This window comes from Barbus barbus, assembly GCF_936440315.1.
Source record: "Barbus barbus genome assembly, chromosome: 19".
NCBI classification, from domain to species: Eukaryota; Metazoa; Chordata; class Actinopteri; order Cypriniformes; family Cyprinidae; genus Barbus; species Barbus barbus.
This window is the reverse complement of record NC_136747.1, coordinates 12,762,416-12,782,780: the sequence shown is the minus strand read 5'-3', so window position 1 is coordinate 12,782,780 and position 20,365 is coordinate 12,762,416. Positions and strand designations below refer to the sequence as shown.

The following is a 20,365-nucleotide window of genomic DNA, read 5'->3' as shown; positions in this document are numbered from 1 at the left end:
ACGTCGGTGGGCGGGGTTTCCGGCTCGAAAGCGAGTGACGTCACACGCAGGGGCTTTCCTCGGTGACGTGAATGGAAAAGAGAATCAAACTGCGGATATAATCTGAGGATATCGCGTATAGGGCTGACAGCTTCCCCTCGGACTGATGCTTGGGGAATGTAGTAGGGTGAGATTTGTCAGATTTACAGGACAGTTGGTTGAATAGCACCGAGGCTCGCTGCATTCCGCCCTATTCTGCTTCACTGGCTCTATCTGATCAATCTGTACGGTAAGTGCCCAACAGATCTGTTGCCGTGGTTACGCTTTAGTCTTATAAAGGTCTGTGATTTTAAAATACAATAGTGTTATCAAAGTGTTTTAATATTAGTACACATCCCAGTTGGTTGACAGGCCACCTGAACCTAATCAACATTGGTTTATTTTACAGTAGACCGTTCTTTAATAAGGGCAGCAAATAAACGATATTTTGTACACTGCTTAGTTATGTTTCAGTAACGTTAGTCAACTTGGTAAAACACAGTTTAGGGACAGTTTAGTGTGTGTGTGTGTGTGTGAACGTATAATATTTATGTAACGTTATGTGTTTCAGCAGTTACGCATCCATCCATTGATATGAGCTATTTTCTACATTGCTAGTTTAGTTATGTTTTAGTTGTTAATTATAGTTATATGTTGTTAATTATAGTTATATTGTTACTTATATTTAAATGAAACCATTTAGGGACTAAATTTAGTATATATTATATGTTTTAGAGGTTAAGCTTGAACTAGGCAGGGCACAAAAAGCTAATATTGAAATGTATTTTTAATTCCCTCAGCAGCTTTAAATTTCGACGTGGACATCTAGTCACCTCTGTCATGTGTACATAACATGTCCGTTTTTGTGAATTGAGATTCTTATCCTTCCTGGACTGCTTTGTTGACTCTGGCTGAGGCCCGGCCTGCCCTTGTGGTGTTGCTTCCTCAGTAACATCTTTCTAAATATAGAGTGTCCTTGTTCATCATGAAATTTACAGTATTTCACGAATTCTTTGTAACTGTGAATGTTTTAGAAGTTTTGGCGACACTTCAAGAGTAAGTAAGGAATGTACAGAATTGGTTTCATTTCTTCTTTTGTGTCAGTGAGCATACGGTTAATTCCAGTCTTTCTTGTCTTGTTTTTTTGTTTTGTTTTTTAGGCTATCCAATTTACCATAAACTAGCATGTGACTTTTAAGAACTGATAAAATCAAGATCTTTGGTTTCACAGGAATCCGTGGCTGTTTTTCTTTTGTGCCAGCCTCATTCACAATAGTAGGTGAATGTGGCATACTGGTGTTAGTCATGTTATGTCTTGAAGATTGTTAGTCAGTCTTTGTACAGCGCATGAGATGTGATATGAGATTTTGACTTCTATGAGGATACAATAAAGGATGGGGTTAGCTGGAGATCAGACAGCCTGGTTCTTAGCAAGAATGGGACATGGATCAACACAACCACCTGCTCTGCACAGACATTCACACAGACTCACAGCTTAAAGAGATTTCTTTAAGTATCACAACTCATCTAATGGGTTAGTTAGAGCGTCTGCCAGTACTTCCTGCCCTCCCCGTCACAATGGAGATGTTAAACTGCGTACTTGTGCTCAAAACTTGGCAGAATACTAACAGTTCTGTCTAACTAAATCTTCGGTATATGGATTAGTTTACCCCTACACCTCAAAAATCGAAGTAGTCTAAAACAAGTGTTATTGCAGTATTATTTACATACTACTATAGTATTTGTTAATATTTTGAATTAGCCTAGTGTTTTTGATGTCATTTTTATTTAGTTTTTAGCTTTAATTTTTTTATTTTAGTTTAGTAATTTTAGTGTTTCAACTTAAATGTATTTATTTCAGTTAGTTTCCAACATTTTTCAACTTTCATCTTTTTAAGAGTGAGTTTTTCATCTAATAATTATATTTGATATAATTTCAGCTTTTTCAACGAACAAATGTTTTTTAATAGTTTTATGCTTCATTATTAATCATAACACTGTTCTAAACCTGTATGAGTTTTTGTTCTTCTGTGAAGCAGAAAAGGAGATATTTTGAAGAATGTGCCGGTCGCTATTTTTAATGTAGTAACGTCCCATTTGTGAATCCTTTTTTTTTTAGATTCTTGAGATTATCAGAGTTAAGTGTGCTTCTTACACAAACCTCTCATATGTTTTCAGAAGACAAGAAATAAATATAGCTTACAAGCCATTTGAACTACTTTTAAAATACTTTTGAGACATTTCCTCTTTTTTTTTTGTCCCACAAAAGAAAGAAAATCAAATAGGTTTGGAACTTGAGGATGAGTAAATAATAACAATTCTGTTAACTGAAATCAACAATGCTCGGAACCTACTTTGTGTTAATATGATAAAGATGCAGACAGCAAGGAAAACAAGACCGCAGGACACATGCAGGCTTTGCTAAGAACAATAAGCCTCAGTGTAGCTTCAGATGTGACTCAAATGGTTATGTAATGGCTAGAGATCCAGTAGCCCACCTGTACACCAACTGGTCCATGTGACTGGTGTGAGTGTGTGTGAGGTAGAGACAGACTGAGCCGTGGTCTAGGGCTGTAGGATGATACGAAAGTGCTGAAGTGCGGTTTCAGGGTCTGTCGCAGGCGGAAGTGCTGAGGCAGTGTCATTACTGTGAGAGATAAGACCAAGCGAGACTGAGTTTGTCTAGATGGGTTGTGCAGTAAAGCGCTGGCGGGAGGCCAAACTATGTACAATTATTTTCCTTCTTTCGATGCTTAACAATGTCGATTGTTTAATTATATTTAGCTTATTATACTGTGTTTGTGTGAATTGTGTTGTCCTCATTCTCTGCTGTGTTCTCATAATCGCCCAAGAGTGTGCAAACCTATGCTGATTTGTAGCCTGCATGGTTCATTTGTGGTTTCTGTTAATAATTTATCTTCGGAATGCCTCTGTGACATGTTGATAAACGGTCTGGAAAAACCATAATTCATTCTAAAACCAAAATTTACAGTGAGAGATTATGAAACTAATATTCCTGTTCCTTATAAGGGATCACGGTTACAGTAAGTGTCTGCAGTAAGGATCTGCTTTCATTAGGACTTCATCAGAAGTTCTTTCCCATTTCCGATATGAAAACCTACTGCCAATATGGAATAAAATAATAAAATAAAACAAAAATAAATAATTCACTGTGGTTTTCAAAATATATACTGTATGTGTATTTAAATATACACAGTAAACATGCATAAACACAAACTTTTATTTTGGATGCGATTAATCGTGCTTGTTGTAAATAAAAACGTGTGAGAACCTTCCTCACACCTATGAACCACAAAACAAACCAAAAAAAAAATCCCTGACTGATATAGAATTTCCCCTTTCTCCATGATCGACATCTCTTTGATATCTTCTTTCCTGTGTGTTTTATACTTTGCATCTAGTTACAAACTCTGACTGTAGTGATACAACTTAAACCAAACTTGCAGAAACAGGGAACCATCCTTCATCGAACAAGGCCAGGGAGCTTATGCTGTGGATTGTTCCATCTGTTTTCAAAGTTTTTAAATAAACTCTTTCCCAAATGGAAAAAGCAGGCTGCTAATTTCCAGCTGCAGCAGTGTAAGCAGAAAACAGCTTCTTGTGAATCGACATGTCATTCACAGCTGATAAATAATAGAGCAACTTCTGTTGTGCAACAAACGCAGCCATGCCCATTACACACACACACACACACACACACACACACACATATACAGTGGGTTCTGCTTTGTAAACTTGCACTGTGGTGCCGAGATGTGACACAGATTTTCCAGAAACAGCTTTTGTTGTGCACCCGCTAGGATCCCTCACACACTAAACCTCGGAGAGCACAGATGGTAATTATGTGTCAGCGGTTGCATTAGCAGAGGCTGCTGAAGTGGAATGGAGGGCTATTACCATCTCAGCCCTAAGTTATATATATAGATGAGAGACTCTATTTCATTTAACCTGCTATGATTCAACACCACCTTTTCAATCTGCCTGTTTAGAATAGGCAGATCGGCTGAGATCGTATGGAATTTTCCTGTTTCTGTCGACTAGACTCTTGCATTTTTAATGCATCTACTATGTGTGCCTCTTGGTCACGTGCAGTATAGAGCACGTAGTGCTTGATGGTTGTTGCGTCCTCTTGTCATAGTGGGTCAAGACTGTGGCTGTGAGCAATGCGAAAGCATGCTGTGGAAAAGTGGGTCATACTGACTGCTGTCACTGCGTACCTTGCAGATCCATGAACCGCAGTAGAAAACAGGCTGCTTTAGTTTACTGGGCTTTATTCTGCCGCTCTCTTGGTCAAATACAGTGCTAACTAGCCATTTATGATGGAAAAATGCAGCTTTGCAGCAGTAATGTTTTTTAAACGTACCATGTTAATACTGTTTTTGGACATACTGAATCATAGCAGGGCTCGCAAAATTGCTAGCCAGACGTCCCGGGTCTACTGTGTTTTCCAGTCGGGCTACCAAAATATATCACTGCCCTGCCCGACGGGCTACCTATACAGGGCTCCCACGCAGTGTTCCCTCTAAGCTGGCCGCGCAGAAGAAATAATGTGCCTCACGCACACAAAAATGAGTTGGGAAGTCGTTTGATCGAATGCCGCAGTAAAAGGGAAAGAATAGCAATGCTCGGGCAAACCGCTATAGAGCTGATGTCACGAAAGAGTTAGAACCGTTTTCATAGAAAGAGAACGATATGCACCAAATGAGTCGCTGTAGAAACTGAATACTTCAATGGTTGCGGTGCGCTCAACACGAGAGACAACACAAACGCAATGACATGTGAAATAAAACGTCCTCATGTATTAAAGAAGAGTGGCTTGCCTAAGTGCTGGAAATAGCGGAGGATGGGTAACAAAACTCTGAAACATGTACAGTCACACACAAGAGTATTGTACAAACTGTACTTCATAACGATGTTTAGACAGCTATAGAAGAATTCATATGTTCACGTTTTTTTTCATTTAACTTACAGATCTCAGCTTAAGTTTTGCTTCAGTTTCTATTCTATTCTATTCTATTCTATTCTATCAGTTTAAATGGTTTGTTTTGATAATATATTATGTTAGGACTATATTATAAACCTGATAAATAATTGACCTTGTTTTTGAGTTTTTGACTTTGAGTCTCTGGCTCATCAATTCATTTAAAAAATACAGAAAAAAACAGTGATAGTAAAATATTATTGCAATTTCTAATATTGGTTTCCTATTTTAATACCTATACTATAAAATAGCATTTATTCCTGTGATCACAGCTGTATTTTCAGCATCATTACTCCAGTCTTCAGTGTCCCATGATCCTTCAGAAATCCTTCTAATATGCTGATTTATTATCAGTGTTGAAACTGTTGTGCTGCTTCATATTTATTTGGAACCTGTTACTTTTTTCTTTGATTCTTTGATTAATAAAAAGTTTAAAAGAACAGCATTTATTCAAAATAGAAATCTTTTCTAACAATAGAAGTCTTTACTATCAATTTTATCCATTTAACACATCCTTGCTGAATAAAGTACCTTTAAAAAAGAAATAATTTTTGTTTTTTTTAAAAAATGTTTTTTGACTAAACACTGTTCTTTAACTTTTTATTTAAAAAAATATCACAGGTCCCAAAAAATACAGTATAAAAAATAAAATAAAATAAAAAAGCAGTACAACTGTTTCCAACATTGAATAAAAATCTGCATATTAGAATGATTTCTAAAGGATCATGTGACTCTGAAAATACTGCTTTGCTTCACAGGAATTAATTACATTTTAAAGTATATTAAAATCGAAAACATTTATTTTAAATTGCAATAATATTTCACAATATTATTTTGTGAAATAATATTCAGTATTTTTTTTCAAATAGATACAGCCTTGATGAGCATAAGAAACTTCTTTAAAAAACTTTATTGATCCAAACTTTTGAACTGCAGTGTATTGTTCAGTAAAAATGTTTTCTCAGGTCACCTAAAATGTACATCATTTAGTTACATCAAGGGTCAAATCAAATATAATTAGCACATTAAAGTTAAAAGTTACACACTTTATTTGTGTGCGTGCTGTACAGGTCTGGTATAAAGAATGCTTTTGCTCAGGTGCCCGAAATGCCCGGCCCCAATAGAGAAAAGTTTTTCTCAGCAAGAAAAAAAATTTGCGGGAACATTGCTTCCACGGGTCCTTAAATTTGATACAACTAAATTGAAGAGTTTTTAAGGCCTTAGACAGTTTTAAATACGTTAAATGGTATAAGAAATTATTTTTCAAATTGCCTTAAATAGATTTTTAAGAATTCTGCAGATACCTTGTAAATAGTCAAATAAAACTCTTTCCTTTATTCGTTGATATTTGTGTATTGAAAATGTTTTTGATTGACATTTATGGTCTTTATTTTATTTGGGCTAGTTAAATTAATTTTCAGGCTACCAAAATCTGAAGAGTACCTGCCCGAAGGGCTACAAGGGATTTAGAAATTTTGCGAGCCCTGTATCATAGTAATACCTTGTTTTTTTTTGTTTTTGTTTTTAAAACCTATCATAAGTGCCATCTCATATGAATATGTTAATACTATAATTGTTCATTATTATAGGTGGATTCATGATTATCATAATTACGAGATTCCATCCTTCTGTCCTCGTCGAATTTTTAATTACAATTTGTACTGAATTTTCTGAAAGCTCCGACTTGAACCACTTGACACTACATCATAGAAACACTCAAGATGGCTGTGGCTTCATATGTAATTATATTTCTGTTTTAATAATGCAAGATTATTCTAAAAATAAATGAAAGCCTTACAATATACCTGTATAGCTACCGTAGTTGGATAACTAATGTCTAATGTCCTGCTAAATAAGCTAAGTGAACTTTAGTTTTTTAATAAGGCATGTACATAATTGTTACTGGTGCTTTTGATGAGTTGTTGTCTAGGAATTACAGTAATTACAATGCAACTTAGGGGTCTGTGGTAAGATAACTGAGACTTGTTACAGCACTTGAGTATCATTGCTCTTTTGTTGATTTTGTTTGCTTCCATTGGCCTCATTTGTAAGTCACTTTGGATAAAAGCGTCTGCTAAATGACTAAATGTAAATCATCCCATTGTATTATTAATATTCTATACATAAAGGTATGTTGTTGTTTTTTTAATTCCTCCTTTATCATTGACACAAATTGTCATTGACCCATTAACAAACCTAATTTACTATGTTTATGTAACACTAATAAAACAAATAATATATATAAGTGGATTGTCAGCTTAACACTAGCATAGTGGTCTCTTTCCCTTCCCCTTGCACAAGTAAACAGATTTGTGCTATGCAGGCATTAGTCCAAGGGTCATTAGAGCAGAAAACCAGGCTACATCAGTTTTTAGATGAGTTTGTGTAGCTGTAGTATGTGTTTTTATTGAGTAGGAATAGCCTATGTACCAGAGAGATTGACAGATTATGCTGGCCTACAAAACCATTTCCTCAGCTTCAGTATGGCATTTGCGCACCGTATTGATGTTCCTCTCAGATAAAAATAAATGAATAAAGTCCAGTGGAGGTATGCACTCATGTGTTATGTGATGTATGGTGTTAATATCTGCCGGGTGTGTATATGTGTTCATAAGGCCAGAGTCACTGTGAGGGTCCTTGTTTGCTGTGTTCATAGTGGGAATCTCCATGGCAACTGCACTAGCAGCGCAGTGTGAAGTGGAGAGGGAGCGCTCGAGTGTGTGAGAGAGTGTGGATGAGAGGGTGTCATCAACAGTGAGACACAAAGAAAATGAGAGAAGTAAAATCGAAGGACAGAAAATGTGATAAGAGAAATCAATTTTTAACAGGTTAAAGTTACAGAATCAATTACTTCTCGTTTTTAAATGGCTGGTAAGTGGTTTATGTCTGGCAGTCACTTCGTGAGTTGGGTGCAATGAAGAGTTAACTGTGAAATGAAAAGAGATTGAGAATAAAAGAGGGGAGGAGTGTGTGTGTGTACGTGAGCGTGTACTGAGCATGCTCCTCCTGCAGGCTGTCTGTGCGCTGTGCTAACTTCCTGTGCTATTTCTCTTCCTTAACAGACCGGCCGATTCAGAGGAAGAGAGCAGCAAACTGGAGCACACACATCTCGGCTCTGCAAGCAAGAAAATTTAGCGGAGCCAAAAGAGGACAAGCCCTCAGAAAGGATTACGTTATCTTGAGCCAGATTCAGTTTTTACTAACAACTTGAACTTCCTAGTTGTCTTTAAACGTTCCATTTTTAATTGACAGTATCTGTCAGTTTTGTAGTTTGGAACACATTTTGGTTGCAACAATTTTCTTTGTTTCCTTTTCTTTTTCTATTTACGAGAAGATTGTTGGAGTGAAAGGACTTTTTCCCCCCATCCTTTTCCGTTTTGGCTCAATTAGTCTAGTTATCTTTCCGTTTATTGTTTAAACACAAATCCTTGTTGTAGTTATGACTTCATAAATGGAATGTTCCTAACGGGTAAACTAACTGGAATTTGTTGAGACCTTGACAAATATTAATTTGTGTATCGGGAGTGTCCGTGTCCTTGAGGTTTGGAGCTTCTTTGAAATCATTACGTGGAACTGAGACGCTTCACACGAACTCCTCTAACCCAAACTCGCTGACCTCTCATAAGGACTCAAGTGGTAGAACATTACACGATAGTTCTTGGAAAATGGGATCCGAAAAGGACTCTGAATCACCCCACTCCTCTGTTAGCGGCATTCCCAATCCAAAATGCCGAGGGCCAGGCAAGAAGCAAGGCAGGATCTCTTTTCATAGTCTCTTCCATGGCAAACGCGGATCCAGGGGGAACAAGGCTAATGTGGGAACTCCTCTTGCGCAACAGCTGCACCAACAGCAACAGCTCCAGCAACAACAGCTTCTCCAGCCCCCCACACCCACTAATGTTTCATCAGACCCCTCAACGGCAGACCCGGCTGAACCGTTGTCCACTAGCCAGGCCTCTCTCGGAGGTCAAGAACTCCTAGAGTGTCCCCTGTGCCTGGTGCGGCAACCTGCGGAGCAGCTTCCTGAGCTCCAGGGATGCAGCCATCGGTCTTGCCTGTGCTGTCTACGGCAATACTTGCGTATCGAGATCACAGAGAGCCGAGTGCAGCTCAGCTGTCCAGAGTGTGCCGAACGACTTGTCCCAAGGCAGGTGGCCCTCATCCTGGATGATCCCAACCTGATGGAGAAGTATGAAGAGTTCCTGCTGCGCCGCTGCCTGGCATCGGACCCTGATTGCCGATGGTGTCCAGCTCCGGACTGTGGGTAAGACTGGTTTGGATGTTAGGGATTTATAAAATATACACAATAACCTGCTTGTTTTGAATTGGAAATGTTGCTTTATATATATAAGCTAGATGGTCAAAAGGTTGCAGACCTTCTAATTAATGAGTTTGGCTAGTCTCCTAAATTTCCCTATAACCTAAAATAAGGTTATAAGGAATTGTGGGATGTGGCAACAGTTTGAGAAGGAACTCCTGTTCCAGTGTTAAACTCCCCTGTGCATATAGTCAGGTCATTATGCAAATGATTTTACTGAGTAAATGATGTGGAAGAACTTGATTAGCCTGAAGCCCAGATCTGAACCCCAGTGATATTTTTTTAAACAAACCAGCAATTAAAGGGCCTTGATCATATTTAAAATGTCTGTGTTTATGACATTGCATTGCAGGAAGAGGTCTGGAAATAGCATTCCCTCATATCACAAGTCTCATTTCCTATTTTCTCTGCTACATAATATCAGATATGACTGCTGACCTATTCTCTTCCTGATATCTGACCTATATCTCAATATGAATCTTCCCTTTACTTTTAACATTTAGGTGTTATCCTGTCTTGTAGTCAGTGGAGGACATGGTCATAGGTGAATTAGGGTGCCAAAATTTGCCTTACAGCCGTCACACTCCATTTTTGTAATTTCAGTGTTTTGGTTTCACAAAATGAAATGCAACCTAATCTGGTACTGAAATTGATAAGCATCTGCTGATAATCAAATGGTATTTTAAATAGTGATGCATCAAAAATTCACCAACCCAAAATATTAGGCTAAAACTGTGAAAGAAGTTTTGGAGGACCAAAATCTTTGACAGAAACTCCTACATGAGGTACAACAGTGTAAGCAGTGTGGACACACTGCACTGTTACAAAGAATGAAGAACTTTACTATGACTAGTTTAATGTATCCCCTGAGAACATGACACCTTGAACACCATCCTATTGGGTCAGTTACCCAATTACGCAATTTAATTACCGAAACCTTATTTTCGGTTTCATTCAAGTGAAAACTTGAATTTTAGTGCTTCAAATGTATGCGCTCTGGCACTGAAAGCAAGAGACACTTCACTGCACTGAGCCACATCAGCTCATGTTTTGAGACTGGACTGTGCCCTCCTTAAGACTGAAATCTTAGAATCGTCCCAGACGTAAGTGTCCATCAGCCAATGAGAATTTCAGAGTCAGCTCCTGCTTTCGGAAAACCAACTTGCTGGATTCCCTCTTGATTTCAGCCTAACACAGCTCTTCCCACACCCTCAACACAGAGCTTACGCATTCATATTCGTCAAACACGTCAAAAACTGTGTAGGCATCCTAAAATTGCCCAAGCGTTGGTTGAGAGATTTCTAGTTTCTCGCCCAACATGCTCTCGTGTCTAAATGGGAGCAAATCCAGCAATGCTCCAACATCTATCTGAAAACCTTCCCAAGAGACTAGAAGCTGTCTGGACTAACCAGCTCTTTATTAAAGCCAACGGTTTCAAAACTAAAATTTCAACAAGGGTGTGGTATTTGGGCATCCACAAACCAAATAGTGTATTAAATGCATGTATTTCAGAATCAATAGAAGTAACTGGACGTATTTAATAGTTTCTGTTTGTTCTGTGTGCTTCGACAAGTGTAGGAGGCATTTGGACAGTTATAAGGAAAACTTGCGTTTGTGTGGGAAGCCTAGTTTAGCTGATGTGTCATTCTGAGAGAGTGTGATTTACTTCAGAGGCCTTTTACAACCTGTCCAAGGTTTGTCAATCATAATGATGCGCCGGTGACCTACATTTAAGGTACATGATTTTGTCTGCTTCTCTGCTTGTTTGAGTCACTGCCACTTCCTATCAGGCCCACGACTGATGATAAGGGGTTTTCAGATGGACTGGGAATTTTTCAAAAAAGGCCATTCGAGATCACACTATTGGCTAGTTGGTTGGTTAGTTGCATCATATGAGGTTATTAAATGAAAGTTTGACGTTTTTTGCTGTAGGACACATTGAGGTTCCCCCAGATGGTTTATTTGCCTATTTGTAGCCTAACTAGGAACCTCCCACCTTAGATGTTAAAAACACACTATTGATCTCAGAACCACAGAAACAAACCCTGACAAAAAAGCTTCCCCAGTTTATTTTGCATATCGGTTCCAGTCCATGGTGCTGCTTATTACCCATCAGCCCCTAACCAGCTTCGCTTCAGCTTGATTGAAAGTCCAGAGCTGCCAATGGGAGACAGGAACAGCTTGTTTCTCTCTCCCTCAGTGATAAGTTGCTGTGGCAACTGAAATGCGGAGGTAGAGTTGCTATGGGTAACTGAGACTGGTATTTGATTAAGACAATCATTGGCTACTCACTTGACCGTGTGTGCATGCCACGGTGTCTTTGTGAGCTTCAAATTAGAGTGTGTTGATTTCATTGTTTTTAATCCTAGTGAGCTCACAGTGTTCTGGGATACCATAATCATGTGTAATGAGGTCGGTTTTGGCTTGACTCTACAAGTAGGGTGTGTGTGCCAGTACGTGCAGGTAATTGGAAGCTCTTTGTATAGGATATTACACTTCTCCATTGCAACTGAGTTGATTAATGAGGTGTCGGCTGGAGGAGGAATGCTTTCTTCAGAACCTGCTTTAACTTCGCCAACAGGTCAAAACGTGCTTAAAATTAAAGAGATTGTTTTTGTCACGCATAAGCTAATGTTAGACAGGGAAGTTGGGTAGGTTTTATTTTGATTCGGAGGGAGAAATCAGCCTTTGTCTTTCATTTTTCAGCATTTTTATACATTCTGGTGTATATGATTAGTTTGTGGGCCATTTATGTAATTTCAGTCTACATTAATCCAGATACATTTGAAAACTGTATTTTCGTTTCCAAACCGCTCTCTGTCCACATTAGCTTTTTCCAAAAGTTTCTCAACCACACTGTAACGTCGGAGAACGTTAAATTCGCCTTGCTGCGCATGTGTAAAATTCTCATAAAAGATTATACAGAAGGGACATACGTAAATTTTCATGCAATTCTTCTGACAGGGTTTTATTTACGAAAATATCTGCTTCACCGACGTGTCCAGTTCGCGCCATTATACGTTTGATCTAAAATACAACTGCCCTCATGTTTTGCCACAGGACAGCAATTCTGAGTACATTTTCTTCATCTTTGCAGGACTGAAATATGAAGAGTGTACAAAGTAATATCTTTTTTTTTTTTAACATTTTTATTGTAATAAAGGTATAGAAGATAACACGAAAATATTCATTAAAAAAATACATTTTTATATCTTAACTCCCCACCCCCCAAAGCATCCAAAAATTCAATTATAAAGAAGTTGTTATACAAAGGCTAAGATAGACATATCCACATATTTTCACATACAAAAGTACATATATACATACATCAGTCAGTAGAGTGAGAGGTATTTGTTGCTTGTGCCGACAAAGTAATATATCTTTAGCAACAGTGTGAAAGTGAATGGCACATAACAGGCACAATACCGGTATAAAAAGGGGTGTGCTGCGTTTTCAAAAGTCTCTGTTTTCGAGGGTTGAAAACCCCAGAGTAGTGTAAACGTAGCCTCAGTGTGGACAGAAGGCCAAAATGGAAAAAGATGCGTTTTGAAACGATTAGTGTGGACAAGACTTTAATAAATGTTATCTGTGGGCATGATCATGATGTTCTTAGAGATGGTGTAATTAAAATGCCTGAGATATTTACATGTCCACATATTGCTCAGCCACATGATTTTATGACAGTCCTTTTTTGGATGTTTTTTCCCTATTTTTAGCACTATAGAAATACCATTGTTTGTGAATATGGTAATCATATAGTACCATGGTATATATCAGAGGACCATACTATTATCGTCTGATACCATCTTTGTACCATGCACTTCTGTAACAGTAGATTGCATGCTACTAGATATAATGATATCTCATATTGCCTAAATGATAGATTTTCTAGGAGAGTCTGATGACCTGGTTTGCATTGTTCTCCTGCCAGGTTCGCAGTCATCGCCTCTGGATGTGCCAGTTGCCCCAGGCTGGTGTGTCGAAGAGAAGGGTGTGGTGCTGAGTTCTGTTACCACTGCAAGCAAGTTTGGCATCCTAACCAGACCTGTGACTCGGCCCGTCAGCAGAGGGCTCTGTCCTTGAGAACGCACAGTAACCATTCACCCAGCTACACAACCGAGCAGGGACACTGTGAGTTCTTAACCATACCAACCACTCTTTTCTGGCCCAGGGAGCGACTGTAATATCATTTTGAAAGTAATCACAAGCAGTAGGACAAAAAATAAATAAAGACTACATGCATTGTATAAAGTAATCAAATGTATAAAAACACTGCATATTTTTCACCATGTGAATTAAATATATATCACTTCTTATTGAAGTTACCAACTTGATTTAGTCAAGTGCAGTGAGAGATTTTCTCTCTTTTGCTGTTTGATTAACAGGAATGGCAGACAGCAGGCATATTAGACTGCTGTCACTTTAAGAGCTGCCCGGATCCAGTATACTGTTACACGTGTTTTCTTTCTCTGCTGTTTACTTTCACTTACAACCTACTGTGTTTAGGAGTATACTTGCAAAGATTGGCATTTTGACACACAAACTAGAAACCACCCAAATCACCGTAGCAAAAACATAGCAATACCCGCGAAGCCTCTTAGATCCTTAAAAATCACTGGATCACGTTTTGCACATACGAGCGCCATTCACATTTTTATTCAGAAAATGTACAAATCTAGTATATGTTTTGCTGCGGGGCAGCAGTGTATTAGTCCTTCACTGTTTACTCTGTTAAGTACGTATCGCAAAGTGTTTATCACTTCGAAAAAGACTTCAGAAATTAGTGGATAAAAATAAACTGTCAAAACTCTAGTGTGCTTTCTGTCTGGTTTATTGTGTTTCAGAGTGCCATCAGCCACTCATTTGATTTACTGTGTGTTTCCCCCTTGAGCGCTTTCATTTTGTGCACTTCAGTGTTCACTGCAGATTATTGAAGTTTCTCTGCACTCTCTCCTCAAGTTATCTCTAGTTTCTCTCCTGAATTCCAGCAGGAGTCTGCTAGCGTATCTTATTCCCTGTCTGGCATTCAGAAAGCGCTTCCTGAGCACACATTGTTTACAGCAGATTCTGTCTGCCTGTACAAATTCTAAATCCCAACCCTTTAATCCCCACTCAGCTGATGACATCAAGCCTTGCCCCCGATGCGGTGCCTACATCATCAAGATGAACGACGGCAGCTGTAATCACATGACCTGTGCTGTGTGCGGCTGTGAGTTCTGCTGGCTCTGTATGAAGGAGATTTCAGATCTGCACTACCTCAGGTACCTTCTGCCTCCCATCAGAGGGAATTTCTCAAACTACTTGCTCAAATTGAAAAATAATAATATTCCGTGTCTTCTCAGTCCATCAGGTTGCACGTTCTGGGGAAAGAAGCCATGGAGTCGCAAGAAGAAGATTCTGTGGCAGTTGGGCACTTTGATTGGTGCACCGGTGGGCATCACTCTAATCGCTGGCATCGCAGTTCCTGCTATGGTTATCGGCATTCCTGTTTACATTGGACGCAAGGTGCGGAATGCCAACATCACAGCTTTCCCTTAACCGTTATAGTTTGGGTTAATACGGAAACATTTATCAGCTGCAATCAGGAAGAGAGCATCCCTTAAAAAGCCTGGGAATTTCCCTCTAGTTAGCTGTGTTGCTCAACCAGCTTAATTGCTTTTTATATTGAACATGACTTCCTGGTGTAGGATACAGAGTGGGCATTAAACATTAGGCTATTTCCATGTTACAAAAGACATTTTGTTCGGTTTCAAAGATTTGATTAAGCTTTTGAAGATGCCAAAAGATGAGATCTTTGATTTTAGCAGATAAAAGCACATTTGTGACAGTGCAGTAACACAGCTGCTGTTTGTCACAGATCCACTCGCACTATGAGGGCAAGAAAACGTCCCATCATAGGAGGAATCTCGCTATCACTGGTGGTGTGGCTCTGTCAATCATCACGGCTCCAGTCATTGCTGCTGTCAGCGTGGGTGAGTATTCCTGAAATCATTTACATTCATATTTACATTTATTCATTTAGCAGATGCTTTTATTCAAAGCGATTTACAAATGAAGAATGCTGCAAAGCAGTTCCTCCTTACACGATGGTAATGCTAAAGTTTCAGAGGTAAAAAACAGTGATTTCAATAGTAATCCACACAATTGGGAATTCTGCAAAAGATTTACGCACATAGATTTAGCAAAAAGTTCAAGTTGGTCATGCAGATTCGCTGCACTGGGAAATCTGGTTGGTTTGAAAGTGACTTCTGTGCCAGCTGGACTTCATGTATCGCTACACTAATAAAAATAGGACCTTTTTTGTTTGCAAAATTTTGCTAAAGTGACCACACTTTTTTTTTTTTTTTTTGATGTTTTACTACAATGGAATTTATATAGAAAATAATTATAGATCACTTGAAGACATCTTTGCTTCAGAATTGTGACTTGACATGTTGCTTTAGACTTTCTCTCTTCTGTTTAACACAAAAGGTGAATTTTTAGGGAATATTCTAGCCATGTTCGTGAATCAGACTGACACATTTCATTCTAGTTCAGCCCATTGTCTTCAGTCACAGCAAATCAGTGTAGTTAGTTTCTGTCTATCACACAAATTTATCATATAGCTTCGAAATGTAGAAAATGGATGCTGTACTACTTATGATTTTAACATTCTTGGTGTTTTTGCATCCTTTGTGAAGCTTAAGCTTGTGTTATAAGCTCATTAAAATAGACTCTATAGACAATTGCTTCTGCATTTATTTAGCCTCAGTGGTGACCGCAACTTCCCGTGCAGTACAATGTATGGAAATACTAAGTGAGAAAAAGAAGCACAAAATTAAATCCTGAGGAAGTGTCACAGCAATATTGATATGATCCATCTATACACTACGAATATTTATCTCATTACTGGAATTCATTACTATAAAGTTATGTTTTAATATACTAAAATGTTGTTAAACACTGCTGGTCACACATTTGGAGTAATTAAGATTTTTGTAAAACTTTTTTTCCAAGGCTGCATTTATTTAGTCAAAAATACAGTAAAATTGTAATATTATGAAAAATAATTATAATTTATAATTACTGATTACACACACACACATATATATATATATATATATATATATATATATATATATATATATATATATATATATATATATATATATATATATATATCCATATGAGGATTTCTTTTAAATGATTTATTTATTTTTTACATGTAGTATATTCCTGTGATGGCCATTACTCCAATTTTCAGTGTCACATGATCGGTCAGAAATCAATATGCTGACTTACTGCTCATTTATTATCAATCATTGATAGTGATCAAACATTAACAATTCACATTATCAGTGTTGAAAAAAATGGAAGAAATTCAAAAGAACAGCATTTATTTGGAATAGAAATCTTTCTTACTTCAAATTTTGTTATAGTGTATCATGGTTTCTAAACAAATATTAAGAAGTGCAACTGTTACCAACATTGATAATAAACGTTTCTTTAGAGTGCAATTAAGCATATTATCTATCGTTTCAACCAGAGATTGACTATAGCTCCATATCTCTTCCCTACAGGTATTGGGGTCCCCATCATGTTGGCGTATGTGTATGGTGTTGTGCCTATCTCTCTGTGCCGCGGTGGGGGCTGCGGGGTGAGTCGGGGGAAAGGACGAGGTGTTAGGATAGACTTTGATGACGATGACGGGCCTATTACAGGTAAAAAAAGATGATTGATCAAGTGTATCATCAGAAAAAGAAAAACTTAGCAGTGCTGATTATTGTATTGAACCATCAATCTGACACTTGCTCTCTGTAGTTGCTGATGCATGGCGAGCGCTGAAGTCTCCCAGCTTGGGTGAGAGCAGTTTGGAGGGAGGAGCCAGCGGCCTCAGCACCACCTCTCCCAGCGAGGGTCTGTCCGTTGCCCCAGGGGGTCTGGGAGACACACCCCACTTCAACACACTCTCAGGAGGAGCACTTGGTGCAAGGACAGGAAAATACAGCAGGTATGAGGGCATGTGGGATGTCAGCAGAAGGGCATACTGGGTTATTCTCTGTACTGTATGGTAAATACACAAGAGCTACACTGTAAATATGGGTAATGTTCTTGTTTTCATGGAAACATGTTTATGTTTCAGACTGGAGGTGCAGGCAACAGAGCTGGGAAAGGAAGGTGCTGGAAGGGAGACGGGCAGCTTGGGAGCGGCCAGTGACTGTGCCAGCACTAGGGGCATGGCAGGATCAATCAATTCCTCTTACACCTTACCTGACAGGTGTGTGAATCACTTACAATAAAAGCAACTGCTTAACGAATAAATACACAGTACTGTTCAAAAGGAATCAGTAAGATTGTATAATGTTTTTGAGAAACGTCTCTATGCTCACCAATGCTGCATTTCATTTATTAGTAAAACAGTAATATTGTAAAATATTATTACAGTTCTAAATAACTATTTTCTCTTTTTTTTTATATATTTTAAAATGTAAAATTACTTTGATGGCAAAGCTGAATTGTCAGCATCATTACTCCAGTCTTCAGTGTGACATGATCCATCAGAAATCATTTTAATATGCTGATTTGGTGCATTAATTTTTATCAATATTGAAAATAGTTGGAAGCAGCCACAACTTTCTAATTGCCTTTTTTTATTTTTTTATTAAAAAGAACAGCATTTATTTAAAATTGGAATATTATCAGTGTAATTATAAATTAGAATTTTCAAAAAAACATTTTTTTAATAGTTTTATAATTCATCATAATCGGTCCGTATTGGATATTTAATTGTTCATACTAATTTCTAATTTTTAGATTACCTTTGCTGTCATCTAATGAAACCACACTGTTAAATGATTTATCAAATCTCAAAATAAATATCCATTTTTTTATACTGTACATTATAATGTTGTGATACCTTAATTCACATTTAAAATGACTGATTTTAGTTTTTAGTTTATTTTGACATATATTAGGACATGCATGTTAAATTTATTTACACATTTATATTTTAAGGTGTCCTTGTTACAGTGTAATTATACATTGAAGTACTGAGCAATACTAATGTTAAAGGGTTAAGGTCAGTGCACACTGAGTCTGAAATTTTTGCGTACGTTTTTCAAAATATCAAAATATAGCAACCTTGATTTTAAAAACTCCTGGGAGTGATGCTTTGTCTCACCTTTTCTATGATCTGTTGTGTTTCAGAGAGGGCACTAACCTTGAGATCCAGGTGGATATTGAAACGAAACCGAGCCATCTGTGTCTAACCACTGAAGAGGATCTGGCTCCGCCCACTGCCGCCATGGCTCCCAGCTCGGGGGAGGAGCCTCAGGACTGCAGCTCCCGCAGGAGCGGGGTTATCATGGATTCCCCTCTGGGCCTGTCGCCAGGGATGTCACTCAGGGAGGGTCTCCGAGACGTCACTCTTGCTCAGCCGGAAAGCATCCGCAGCGACCTAGAGATGTCCGACACGCAGTCGGACGACATCGCAGAGCTGACGTCTGACGACTGCGACTCGCCCCGCCCCAAGAGCTGCCACGCCGCACTTCCGCCGCAGACCACCTGCAGAGCCTTGAACCCCACCGACAGCCTGCACTGTCCCGACAATGTCATTCTGTACGTGTGAGAAAGAATCAACATTGCACAAGGCCAACCGTTTCTGAGCTTTTGACGCTTTACCTGTTAATTTGCTGCTTTTTATAATTATTAAAACACCGTAATGGCATCCAGACAGCTCATGAAACTGAACTCATCGCTCTGCTCGCCTGTCCCGTCTGGTTATTACAGGCACAGACAGGTCCTCTACCTCTTCAGAAATTCATACTGTTATTCTTTGGTTGGTGTTGCGGAAATGCCTCTGAATAGGTACTATCGCGACCAGAAGAATTTCCTTGGAAAACAAACAGACAAATAATGTGAAATGTCGCCAAGCACATGTATACGTGAGAGGCTTTCGAGTGGTTTGTATATGGATGATATATTCCAGTATTGTTTGTATGTTTGTTTTACTCGACCTGGAAATTGTATGATTTGCCGCATGCTAGTATTGTTTTGGTCGCACAGAAGAACACACACAGTTAAGATTGAGTAAGGTCAGTGTGATGGGAGACTTATCTGAACTTCACTAGCAGACAGTTTGACTTGAATCACTGACTGCCTGCCTTACAGACAGAGCACATGCATCCGATCCCTTACACTGTCTGTCTGACTCACTGACAACACTGTCTGTGCCCTCGAGCTGAGACGTGAGAGATGGATGTACATGTGGATGTTTATCAGTGTTGATTTTATTGCTGGGTATTAAAATCATATAGTATCAAGGATGGAACTGCCATTCACATGCACATCTGTTGTTATTAATATTATTTAATTCTCATTTTTGGCCTATTTTATTTCTCATCTCTAAGCACATGGCTTTTGAGTCTTTTTGTTTTGCGTAATTGTATTTTTTTATGTTAATTTTCCCGCTAGCTGGATGGATGGAAAGGGAGATCGGTTGGATGGATGAGCACTCCTGCACTTTATCCCACTATTTATCATTGTTCTACATTGTAGGCTTATATTTATGCACTTCCTTTTTTCTTTTGGAGCTTCTCTGGGAAACATTTGAATGGTGTAGTCAAGATTTTGTTGTTTAATTTTGGATGTAATTGTTTTGCATTCTTAACATGCTATGCTTTCTGAATCTCATTATTCTTGGCTGCAGAAAGAGAATCTTCTGGTTTTACATGTAATGATGGATTAGCTTGGTCTTGTAATCCCAAAAAAAGCTTGTGAAAACTACTTGATAAATTTAAACTGGTTATGGTGAAATGAGTGTTAACTAAATTCAGTTACATAAGCAATATGCTGAAAAGAAGGTGTGTTAAATCTGGCATTGTTTTGTACATCCCCACAAAGAAACTGCACTGGCTATGAGTGTTTGAATCAACATGAAAATAAACATTTCCTCCTTTGTGGCAAGTTTGACTTATTTATTCAGCTCTTTTATTTGCATATATGCTGATGGGTTTCTATAGAAGTCTATAAAATATAAATACACACTA

The 20,365-nt window shown here is 38.3% G+C and overlaps 1 protein-coding gene across 1 annotated transcript; it reads left to right on the top strand.

Annotated features, from left to right (window-relative positions):
• The first annotated feature begins 81 nt into the window (after positions 1-81).
• Positions 82-20,287, top strand: LOC306885845 (E3 ubiquitin-protein ligase RNF19B). The gene is made up of 10 exons (XM_079442629.1): positions 82-268; positions 8,083-9,284; positions 13,270-13,469; positions 14,455-14,599; positions 14,681-14,843; positions 15,196-15,310; positions 16,898-17,038; positions 17,139-17,328; positions 17,461-17,595; positions 18,525-20,287. Exons 2-10 carry the CDS (start codon positions 8,686-8,688, stop codon positions 18,943-18,945), a joined length of 2,109 nt encoding a protein of 702 aa, XP_079298755.1. The 5' UTR covers positions 82-268; positions 8,083-8,685; the 3' UTR covers positions 18,946-20,287.
• Positions 20,288-20,365: the final 78 nt, after the last annotated feature.

Bases quoted from the DNA above. Each gene is read 5' to 3' on its own strand.
- LOC306885845 (XM_079442629.1), top strand. From the start codon at position 8,686: ATGGGATCCGAAAAGGACTCTGAATCACCCCACTCCTCTGTTAGCGGC. The intron at 15,311-16,897 runs GTGAGTATTCCT...TCTTCCCTACAG, and splicing joins CATTGCTGCTGTCAGCGTGG to GTATTGGGGTCCCCATCATG. The intron at 17,329-17,460 runs GTATGAGGGCAT...TTTATGTTTCAG, and splicing joins AGGACAGGAAAATACAGCAG to ACTGGAGGTGCAGGCAACAG.